This window comes from Lygodium microphyllum, chromosome 25 (assembly GCF_053477565.2).
Source record: "Lygodium microphyllum isolate KBCC chromosome 25, Lygodium_microphyllum_v1.1.10, whole genome shotgun sequence".
Taxonomy (NCBI): Eukaryota; Viridiplantae; Streptophyta; class Polypodiopsida; order Schizaeales; family Lygodiaceae; genus Lygodium; species Lygodium microphyllum.
Window position 1 is genome coordinate 86,656,955 of NC_141159.1, and position 12,392 is coordinate 86,669,346.

The 12,392-nt window shown below is 41.2% G+C and overlaps 1 protein-coding gene across 1 annotated transcript; it reads right to left on the minus strand.

Annotated features, from left to right (window-relative positions):
- Positions 1-336: 336 nt before the first annotated feature.
- LOC148014460 (uncharacterized) lies at positions 337-12,169 on the minus strand. Its single transcript, XM_087666551.1, has 9 exons — positions 11,776-12,169; positions 11,307-11,435; positions 10,988-11,210; positions 10,626-10,822; positions 9,029-10,526; positions 1,727-1,799; positions 798-908; positions 535-595; positions 337-449 (listed from the first exon to the last, which is right to left on the minus strand). Exons 1-9 carry the CDS (start codon positions 12,167-12,169, stop codon positions 337-339), a joined length of 2,799 nt encoding a protein of 932 aa, XP_087522677.1.
- Between the last annotated feature and the right edge of the window lie 223 nt (positions 12,170-12,392).

The following is a 12,392-nucleotide window of genomic DNA, read 5'->3' on the forward strand; positions in this document are numbered from 1 at the left end:
TGACGTTCAAAACCTACTAGGCGCTCCGCGCCTAGACTCAGCCCAACGCCGGGGCCGACGCTTCGCGCCTGGATGTGAAGCACAAATGTTTTAATTTGTTCACACATTCTTCCACTTAGTAATGAATCAAGTAGTCTTGCAATTTTTTAACTTCATCATTAAATCTAATAATTCAATACAATAACATTGATTATCTCAACCGTAATAATTGGAAAACATAACTGAAGCAAAAGTGATTTTTAAATATCACTGAAAGAATTCCAACTATAACAACAGGTAAATGAAAAAGAAAGTATAAAATGTTTTCAAAAAGATAGTTATACTGTAGAAAATCAACTATCGAAAAGAAAGCTTTCTCTTCTTAGATGAATTATCAACCGTGGATCTAGCACAAGGAACATATGTGGGCGAAGCTGTGACACACCTCGCCCCAGATTGTGCTGCAACATCTAAAAACGAAAAAAACAAACTTTAGAAATAAGGATATTAAATTTATAAAGTAAAACATTAATTAATGAAAATGGTAAGTATTACCTGGGGACGTGATATGATTGGCTCTCACATTAGTAGAGCAGTCGGCGGAATTTGGATGAAACTGATGCAAAGTTACAAAACATGATAAATCTTTAAACTCCCATTTACTCAGTCGGCATGTGTCTAATATGGGACCGAGATATGAAGTACTCAACATCTGTTTGTCTAACATAGTAGCATTGGATCCATCCAAAATATAAAATTTCTACATGTAAAGGAGTGTTTCCATTAGTAAATCCATCATTGGGTAATCTTTCGATTACCCTAGCCAAAGTTCTCTGGATAATAGCATCCGTAGCAATAGTTCGCAATGCTTCTTGAAGTCTCATTTGATAAGGAGAGGCACGATAATATTCAAATATTGTTTGGGCCATCTATCAATAAAAATTAGAAAAAATAAAAATTAGTAATATTGATCAATTTTTTTAAAAAAAAAAAAATGACTTCACAATATTGAAATTAGAAGACCAATTTAGAAGAGAAAAAGAGTTTGTAATGCATATAGTATAAAATAACTTTATACATGATAATTTCTCAAAACTTACTTTTGTATAAATGCAAACAAAATTTCATAGAAAATAAGTCAAACATGGTTCTATTCAAGGAATATAATATTTCAAAAGAGCATGAGAGATTAAAACATTTCATTTTTTGTTAAAGAAAAAAAGTTGAACTTACTTTTCTTTGAAATTTTCTTTAAAAACCTTAATACTTAAAAAGAACATGAGACAGTAAAATAGTTCATTTCTTGAAAATATATGATTAAAAAAATAAATAAACTTTGATGATATTGCACCAAAAATTTTATGCAAATATAATATGATAGAAATATCAAATAACTTTTTATGGTAGAAATAATTTAAACACAATGTTCTCATATAGTAAAACAAACATACATCTAACTTCACATAAAATCATGAATATGTATCCATACATGAGAGATATGATTAAAACATTAAAGTATTAAATCAAAGAAAATAAGTCAAACTTGCTTTTCATCGACGAAGAACTCACTACTGAAAAAGAGCATAAGAAAGTACAACACTACATTTTATAGATATGTGAACAAAGAAGAAAAAAAGGCTTTGATTGTATTGAAATAAACATTATGCAAATATAATATGAGAGAACAAACATTACACTTTTGAAAAAATAGAGGTTACAATACTTTCTGTAAAACTTCATTATATACCATATTGATGGTACCATTTACCATGTCCTCTTTCTCATTAATCAAGACTTTCAATCTGTCCGGAGACTTTACTCTGGAGAAAGCAACATAGAGTTGACCATGAGTAAAGACTGGGGTTTTTAGATATATTCCCAAACATGATAACGTTTGGCCTTGAGATTTGTTGATTGTCATTGCAAACGCCAAACAGACTGGGAATTGCAAGTGTTTCATTGAGAAAGGAAGTTCCAGTGTAGTTGGGATGAAAGTTATCCTCGGGATAAAAACTCTGTCACCAATATTGGTCCCCGTAATTATCTCTGCATCAATGACCTTGTTATTGAAAGCCTTGCATACCAGCCTAATACCATTGCATAAACCTTTAGAACACTACAAGATATAGACATTATAGCGACGTTTAAAGCGACGAAAATACAAACAACAAAATTTGCCCCCGTCGTCACAAAAAGCGTCATTATTGACGACGCCATAGAATCGTCGCTATATGCGTCGCAAATAGCGACGGTTGCAGAGTATTTGCGACGCTCATAGCGACGCCAATAGCGACGCGTGCAGTAAATTTGCGACGCAAATAGCGACGGTAACAGAGAAAAAAAAATTGTGGCAGGGCAGCTTGACATATAGCACTGTGTGCTGTATGAGAGCCATACAAAATAGTTTCTGCACTGCTGCATACAAAGCGTTTGCAAACAAAAAGAATGTATACTGAAATCATAAAACTGATACATGAAATAAATACATGATATCGCATAAAATGCGATTGGTACAATCATGAAACGATATCACTAATACATAGAAAATGTCTACATAGATCGGGCGACTAAAAAGTAAAGGTGTGTGAGATCTAAGGATCCAAGGGCGAGCTACAAATCCTCGTCCCCCGAAAGCTCTTCCCGCTGCAAAGGAGCATCAAACGAATTCTGCAGAAAAAGAAACAACATATCAATCCACCATACAATAATGCATTCAAATATCTCATGGTAACTACGGATAAGAAAGATGAGTGACTTACAGGGCCGCCGCGTCTATACAATCGGTCGATCAATGCCCTGAGACCGTGCCTCTCTACATATCGAGTCTCAAGGCCTTGCGGATCGCGATTTGTAACGGAGTGCTGCAAAGAAAACAAAATGCTAACTGTTAGAAACATGATTGTCAGTACAAAGAATATCTCAAAAAAACAAATAAGCAAAACAAAAGAGAAACTTACAAAGTCCTCCAAATATGTCATGTGGCCGCCACTCCCAAGATGATGTACCGATCCGGCCTCGATTCGTGCCCTCGCCACCTCTCGCTGCTGACTCCAACGTCCTGGTGAATTTGTAGCCTCCTCCCTCAGCCGGCGCCAGTCGTCTGCATCTAACCACTCGGGCTTTGGAGCCCCACTCTTGATTGCCTTGCGTGCGTCGGATCGTCTATGTGACATGTATGCACGCATGCAATCCATCATCCAGCCCGTAGAGAATCTATCCACTGCGGCTGGCACCGGGAACTCCTCGTGCAAGGATGCTACTATGTAGTCCTTGCTCCCCTCCGGTATGTTCCTCCAATGATCCAGGACGTTGTGCCGAAAAACTTGTTGGCACAACTCCCTCATGCGAGCCATCACCCTCCTCCCCTCATCATTCATGATGATGGCTCCTGACCTGCCATCCACTAGGTATCCATAACCCCTAGGAGTATGCCTAAGATGGGCCCTCTCCCATCTCCGTCCACGCTCCTGGGCATATCCAGGAGACCCTGTACATCCGGTGTACCGACGGGGGTACCCTCTCCCGGAGTGCCACTCAAAGGGGTGCCACCAAAAGGCGTGCCATCTGCCGACGGCTGCGCAAAAGCCGGAGTAACTGGAGTGGACGTCCCCACAGGTGTGACAAATCCTGGAGGTGACGCAGCTCCAGCTGAACAACGAGACGGAGACACCACATTCGTGTCTCCACAGCAGCACCCCCCTGATCCTCCTGCAGTCGCAGTCCCTCCCTCTGGCCCAAGTCGCGAGCGTCGAGATCGTCTGCTCGAAGCTGAAGCATCTGATCGCGCTGAAGCTGATCTAGCTGAGCGCCCTGATGAAGAACGAGACAGCTCCTGATCTGCCATCTCTCTGAATCTCGCGAGCTGATCTGGAGACATGCGTGCCATCATGTCCTGAAACTCCTCATCGCTCATCCCTCGACTCATCCTGAAAATGTCGATACCTGCACATATAAAAAATGATGTTAGAATAATCAATTTAAACTATACAAAGCACATTAATATAAATCATTTTTGAAAAATCCCTCTTAAAATGCATATCTTATCTACCTTTATGGAAGATCTAAACAACGAATTGAGTAATACAATTCTCCAAGAATGAAGTATTCTATGGTCCCATGTTAATCTCCTGACACAACTCTGCATACACTAGAAGGTCGATAGACATGTCACCACAAAAGAACGAGTTTGTCTCGTTCTCAAAAAATTCTACGACTTCTGTATTTCCATCATTGTTAGCCGATGCGGGCTCCAAGCTTGCGGTGGCCTCCACCCCTTGTAATTTCGATCCCTCTATTTGCATATTTTCTTCATCTATGCCTGGAACATCGCTTTGATCATATACTCTCGCACCTCGAGGAGTTGAAGGTATAACATACTACCATCGAGGTTGTCGGGGGTTTGGATAGAAGATTACTTGTTCACAAATACTTACAAAGCGACTTCAAACCATTGTGACATAAACCATGTCGTATTATGATTAGCAAGCAAATGACTATTTGTACCTGTTCACAATGGGCCGGCAACACAAAGGTGTCGCGCAAATCCATCTATTTTTTTTTCGGAATCTATTTCGAGAAATCCAGATGGACCTCGTCGAACTGTTGCTCTAGCTCCTCCAAGTACCACTTTGAACCACTGCACATCGAATAGTATCATGGAGAAGCTACGGTAATCCACCGTAATAATACTTTGCAAGTTCCCAAAATACTCCATCTCATCCACAACCGTGTTCGGATCCGTTGCTCGTCGCCGGCTCTCTTGCTCAAACCTTGCCATGACACCACAGTCCATTGTGGAGCGCATTTGGTCAATACGCTCCACCCGAAAATGCCATCCGCGCGACCACGCTGCACTATATATTTTGTACTGCACATAGAAACACTCAAATTAGATGTAGCAAGCAAATTTAGATATGACACATTCTAAACCCCTCATTACCTTTGGACTACATCCTCTCGAGAACTCCCACTCCTCCATTGAGACCTCTGTCCCTTCGCTGGATGCTGCGGTCAAGGCTCCATGCAACCATCGTGTTGACATAAACCGCGGCATCTCCTCCATGCCTTCGGGATATCGAATCGGTCGGTGATGCGTACTGCGTCGGAATTCAGCTCGCGCTTCCTCTCGATCTTGCCTTGCAATCTGGTACTTGGCGAGCCACGTCTCCATGGAGATATGGTGCAACATACAAAAGCGATTCACCTTCTCTTCCATTGAGGCATCCATTCTTTTTTCTACCCCATTTCCAACCACCACATCTCCAGTCAGCCTATCATCGTCCTTCAGCGTCCATAGCATTTCATTGTCTGGTTCCACCGTTGGTAGCCATTGTGAGATATGCACTAACGCCTCTGACACCAACCAACCTTCTGCCATGCTACCTTCTGGATGAGCTCGTTGTCGCACAAAGCCTTTCAGGGTTTTCATGAAGCGCTCCAAGAAGAACATCCATCGCGTATGGACAGGTCCAGCAATCTCCACTTCGTCCACAAGATGCACAAGAAGGTGAACTTGTATCGTGAGCATGCTAGTGGGCAGGTATTTCTCAAAGAGACAGACCGTCTCAACTGCTCCCCGCCTTGCGGATTCAATAAAGGACGTCTTAATCTCTTTCTGTGAGATCCATTGCACCAAAGTCGACAACTTGTAAATGGCCCCGCGAATTTCTGGAGTTAGGCATCCCGCGATCGCGATCGGTAGGACAAATTGCCACAAATGAGAAAGCATTAAGAATAATGGTCACTTTTCAAATTTCAAAATGTCCACGCTAATTAAAATCCATTCTGTTCACAAACCTGACATATCTTATGCCAATCATGGGATTTTAGCCCAGACATTTGGTCATCTTTAGAAAATGCGGACCTGAGAGAACGCATCATACCCGTTGGAGTGCGGATAGACTTGATTACTTGCTTCATAATGCGCTCTTCTTTGGTAGAAAAAACCCAGGAGCGCGAGGAAGCTGCACTCCCCCTTCAGCACTCGACTGCGGCCAAAGCGCCTCCATCTTACCTACCTCCTTTAAATCCATTCGTGACCCTATAGTGTCTCTCTTTCCTGTGATGTGGTCCCATAGCAAGCTGCCCACATTTTTGAAAATATGCATGGGATCCAACAAGTGGTTGACCTGTAGGTGGGTCCAATATGGCAACTCGTAGAAAACTGAGAATCGTCGCATTCCATTTGGATGTGATTCCGGGTTTACCATTTTCAGCTCGTACCAGCTTGCAGCGTTCATACGTGCTGGAGGTCGTCCAAGAAAACCTTCCCTGAGTTCATGATCCTCCGGCAAGAAAGCGGCGTGTCCTTGATATACCATCTTCTTCATGGTTCGTGACCTTCGGGAGTCTAAGTGTAGCCCACACAATGGACATGCATGATAACCTGAGGTAACGAGACCTGCAAGGCGATCCACGACCTAGTGAATACTTGATTGAATGAAATAAAATATAGATATTACCAGCGAGAACAAAGGTCTGCTCACCTGAGCACTCTCCCAATCTCGGAAAGTCATGCATCGTCCACATGAGAATGGCTCGAATGTTGGCTGACCGTCGACCATCGCGCTTGCTCATATCTTGCACCGTGACCCCCTCCTCCCACAAAATCTTAAGCTCATCGACTAATGGACGAAGATACACGTCCATATTTTTTACTTTGTAGCGGTCCGGGACGAGCAAGCTAAGGATGAGATGTCCTTTCTTCGTAAAAAGCCATGGAGGAATGTTGTAGTTGACAAGCACTATAGGCCACACACTGTAAGAAGTCGAGCGCAGACCGAATGGGTTCACACCATCCATGGCGAGACCGAGCCGAAGATTCCTTGGCTCTCGCGCAAAGCCTGGGAAGGTAGAGTCAATGTGGCTCCATGCGCGTGAATCTGCTGATATTCGTTGAACTCCATCCGTGGACCTATTCTGCACATGCCACGTTGTCAAGCTTGCCATGGCAAACATGCGAAACATGTGGTTTATGCGAGGGATGAGCGGAAAGTGTATGAGAACTTTTTGAGGGATGGTCTGCCCTTGCAAGTCCTGTCGATACCTGTGAGCACCACACTTTGGACATGTCTCCATAGTCTCGTATTCATCTCGAAACAATATGCAGTCGTTGATACATGCATGGATGTTATTATAGTCCATGCCAAGCTTCCGTAAAACATGTCGTGCATCATCACGAGACTCAGGCATGGTGTTTGCAGGTGACAATATATGATATTTCAATAACCTGAAAAAAAATCATAAAACACCTTGAAAAAACACAAATGTTTGCAATAATACTGTTAAAAAAAAAAACAATGAAGTCTCTGTGCAAGGTACCTGAATAACTCAGTCACACTCGTATCGCTCCAACCGTATTTTGCTTGCACACTTAAGAGTGCAAGCAATGTCTTCAACCGAGATACTCGGCACCCATCATATAATGGTATGGATGCTTCCTCTCTAAGCGGGTCAGATGTCTCAACATCCATGGGAATCAATGCATCGATCATTGCCTTCATCTCAGGCTCCAAGATTGTAGGCAAGTCGGGAAGGTTGTCTGTCTCCTTTGGCATTGACGGTATAGATGGGCCTTGCGAGTGGTCGATTGGCTCCTGCAATCCATCCATCGCACGTCCACGAACTCTTCTAATTGGCCGCAAAGGGTGCACTCCCCCTTGGGTCGAGACATCACCCCCCTGGATACAAAATTTGCCAACAAGACCCAATCTTATTGTGTATGGTTTTCAATTAGCTTGAGAGTACAATGCATGAAAAATGCTAACTTCAAATTACCGTTTGCTGAAAATCCGCAATCGCCTGATCAATGATCTCAGATTGAAACTTGCCAAATCGTCGTACGTGTTCTATAGACAATCGGCGTTTTCGTCTAATTGCCAACTTGCATTGAGAGCAAGGACATGGGACACGCTGATTAAGATACGTCTCGCGGTCTTGAACAATAAGACCTTCTTTGTTTGCCATCTTATCTACATTACAGCAAACGAGGCTTAAATGGATAGCTTTATGGAGATGTACGTCAAGTTGCAAGTTGACCATAAACCTTGCATTGTATATAGTAGTCGAGAGATTTTCCGATGTTATATCTCGGCCTTGTATCATGCTCAACGATTTGTTTGTCCCGGTAGATAATTATTTGTTATATCTCGGCTTTGAGTATAAGTAATCCATTTTAAAATTAATGCGCACCATCTATGAAATTTTATAACTATAGTAATAAAATTTATTTCAATCAATTCTACTCATAGTCATAAGACCTGAGAGAAATTATCCTATACTCAATTTAAGGGTTTCTTCTTCTATAACAATAATTTTGGGTTCATTTTGATGAAGTACGTGGCCCATGGCAAAGCACATTGCATACCATTATCAATAAGTCTATTATCTTAAATTTCCTTCCCCTCCCTCTCCCTCTCTTTCTCTCCCTCTCCCTCTCTTTCTCTCTTTCTCTCACCCTCTCCCTCTCCCTCTCATTCTCTTTCTCTCCCTCTCTCATTTCCTTCCCCTCCCTCTCCCTCTCCCTCTCCCTCTCTTTCTCTTTTTCTCCCTCTCCCTCTCTATCTCTCTTTCTCTCTCATTTCCTAAACAAGCAAAAAAAAAAGTGATTTAAACATCCTCCAAGCAAAAGGGAGAGGGAGAGATACAATGCACTCTCCCTCTCTTTCTCTTTCTATCCCTCTCTCATTTCCTTCCCCTTCCTCTCCCTCTCGCTCTCTTTCTCTCTCATTTCCTCTCCTAAACAAGCAAAAAATAAAGTGATTCAAACATTAAACAAGGAAAAGGGAGAGGGAGAGAGAGAATGCACTCTCCCTCCTTCTCCCTCTCTTTCTCTTTCTCTCCCTCTCTTATTTCCTCCCCCTCCCTCTCCCTCTCCCTCTCCCTCTATTTCTCTTTCTCTTTCTCTTTCTTTCCCTCTCCCTCTCCCTCTCCCTCTCCCTCTCTTTCTCTTACTCTCTCGTTTCCTCTCCTAAACAAGCAAAAAAGAAAGTAATTTAAATATTAAACAAGAAAAAGGGAGAGAGAGAGAGAGAATGGTCCCTTTAACAACAATGCAGGTGGAATTTGTAATATATTATTAGTATGTGCCAAATCTTTTCCATCTCCAATGTCTTGCAACCATGCAACAAACTGACCCTGATCTGATGCGACCCGCATATTCTGTGTAAGTTTTAAAACATTGAAATATTGCCACAAATTGGAACAACATATAGCAGCACCGACAATATCCTCACGGGTACCCTTTGGTACAACAGGCAATATTTGCCTAAAATCTCCACCTAGTAGAATAACTTTACCACCAAATGGCATATCACACTGCATTATATCCTTTAAAGTTCTATCCAGTGCCTCAAAGGTATTACGATACAACATAGGAGCTTCATCCCACAAAATAAGACTTGCCTCTTTTAACAGTGCTGCAAGATGACTTTGAACAGGTATATTGCATGTAGAATTATTATCTGCCTGCAATGGAATTTTGAACTTTGAATGGGCAGTACGACCATGTGGCAAAAGCAATGCAGCAACACCAGAGGATGCTGTAGCTATTGCAATGCGACCTTGACTGCGAAGCTTTGCAAGCAAACATTTGTATAGGAATGTTTTTCCAGAACCGCCTGGGCCATCTAAGAAAAATGGTTTACCCAAACCACTATCAATAGCATTCATTATTGCCATAAAACAATTTCTTTGTCCATCATTCAACAAAGCTTGCATTGTTAAGAAGGTATTCTCTTGTTCTACCTTATCATATAGTTGTTCATCAAGGATCAAAGGATTTGTATACTCTTGCATTGTCACCTCAGGCAATCCATGATACTCTGCCAAATTGTGCCCATATTGATCTAAAAGTTTTTGAATATGCATCAATGCATGATTATTGGCCTCATCTTGCATATCAACATTTCGCCTATTTTGCAAGGAGAGTCGATGTTTTATATCCTCTGTCAGCGGACCTAAGAACTCTTCCCATAGAGCCCCAGGTCGGGCAGGTGAACAAAATACCAAGATGGATGCAAACAAATTTCTTAATTGAGCACCGGTTTGCATCAATGCAGCTTCACGCAAACACATTTTCCATTCATCATCTGTTTCCAACATTTCTTTTGCAATGCAAGCCTCCTTAAAAGTTGAATATACCACATTATCAACCGTACGCAATGCCTCAAAGGATGTGCACCCCTTGCATACAGTGAGTAGTAGCCGCAAATAGTATTTTTCTCCACACGTAGGTGAAACAAAGTATATTCGACCACGTGTGTTTCCTTGCTTTCTCTTTGTCCACATTTTTTTGCGTGCATTCCAAACCCAAAACATTGGAAAGTCTTGATAGAGAACTGTGTTAGCATTAGGGTGCAAATGATTGCAAGCAAACCATTTTGTGAGAGTTGTTTTTTGAGCATTTTCATTTTGCACCACATCACGTATGTTATCAGAGTCACGAAAGGAAATAGTATTCTCTCCAGGTAAATGTATTTGCAATCGTTGAATATCGGGTTTCTCATCATGAAGTTTGAATTCAAATATTCGCCAACATGTTTCAGAAGCTGAAATATATCGTGCATCTAACTACCTCTCAATCTCATCAATATTTTGTGCATCAATATGTTCTGTGTCAATATCATTGGATCTGGAACCACGCGTACTTGTAAACCGAATGGTTGCTCGATCATGGCCCTTATATACATATTTATACAAATATTTGACAGCTGCAATTGTCGAGAAAACCTCAACATTTATGTGAGCACTATACTTGGAACTCAAATAAGGATTGTAAGGCACTATCCATCGGTTATCCAAGAGGTTACCATTAGCATTATGAGTTCTTCCATCCTCTCGACGTCTGTATAAAGGATAACCAGATTTATCAACTCTAGTTGTATGTATAAACTTTTTTGGATAATCCTTTATACACTTTCCGTCCACCATGCAAGCACTTTTTGGATTGAACTCACCACACGGACCATGTATGTTACATTTAGTAATAATTCGATACAAATCCGAGAACCTTTCCTTATCAGGTAGCTCAACGCACACCAGTCTATCATAATGATGTGCTTCTAGTGGCTTAAAGCGTGGTTCTAATATCAAGAGTGTATGTGAATGAGGCAAGCCTCTCTTTTGGAATTCTATGACGGACACGTATCCAACAACTTTACCAAACAACTCCTTTTTCACTATCGACTGTATCATGTCCTTATGTTTCAAATGAAAAACTCTAGCAGTTAAATCTGGTCAATCATGTGTAGTTTGACCAGGCAACAAAGCATCTGTAATTTCAGACCACTTAGGATTGTATGTCATGGTGATAAACAAATCAGGTTTACCTTTGCTACGCACAATTGCCATAGCATCTTGATATAATTGGTACATGAATCTTGGTCCACCTGTAAAGCTAGATGGCAATACTATTCTCCTACCCACACCAATCCCAACGATATTAGTATCAACTGCATCTGAACCATTGACCATATCAACCAATCCCCTATACATTTCAACTCACAATGTTGCTTGATTACGACGACACCAAGCCAATCTACATTGTTCAATGCTACAATAAGCATCGACAATGTATTGTTGTAGCAAGCAACCACTACGCAAAAGACATGCATTAGTATCATCTCGAATCTGAAGTCGAAAAGCGTAATATTGCATTTGAGTGACACAATCTTTATTTGCAAGATTATTGGCATTAATATGAGCATCCATAAATGCATATGGAACTTTAGTATGCCATCCATCCTCTCCATTTGGAAAAAATTTGAATACTACGATGATCAAGTGTATCATCATCACCTTGTCCAGGCATGATCGCAGCAACCTCACTTGCAGTGGGAACTGAATATCGTCTAGAGGTGGATCGATTTTCAAAAATGGACATTATTATTTCTACTGATGGATTGCGTTGCAAGCTTGCACCAATTGCTATAAAGGCCTGTGCGTAAGCATTGTGATCATGCATCATTTGTTGAAGCTCTTGTAGTAAGTCTGGCAAAAGCCCAGGTAAAACCCCCATGCGATTCAATAACTCATGATCAGTGTCATAAATATAAAGTTGTGCAAACTTTGGTATTTGTTGTCCATCCTCACTTGGTAATAGGGAACCCATCCGGTGATATATTGATCCATGAACTCGAAAAGTATAACCATTTCCATTTTGAGGCAAAAGCTCATCAATTTTTGCACCCATTGAAACAAAAGCCAATGCGCTATTATAAGCATGCATATTTTTTTTGAACTCTCTGCTTTGTGGATGTGTGCCATCAAGAAAATTACATAGAGGTTGTGGTGGCTGCTGTAGAGGGGGCAAAATTACTTTTCCTTTTCTACAGCAATGCTTTCCAATCGAAGTTGTACGCATTATTTTAGTTTCATCGTGCCACAACTTAGCCATGCAATGGTGACAAACCTTG

Coding starts and splice junctions, on each gene's coding strand:
- LOC148014460 (XM_087666551.1), bottom strand. CDS start 12,169: ATGGGTGCAAAAATTGATGAGCTTTTGCCTCAAAATGGAAATGGTTAT. Junction 1,800..9,028: donor TTACAAATTCCACCTGCATT/GTTGTTAAAGGG, acceptor TGCTTTCTCCAG/AGTAAAGTCTCCGGACAGAT. Junction 596..797: donor TCCAGAGAACTTTGGCTAGG/GTAATCGAAAGA, acceptor ACTTTGCATCAG/TTTCATCCAAATTCCGCCGA.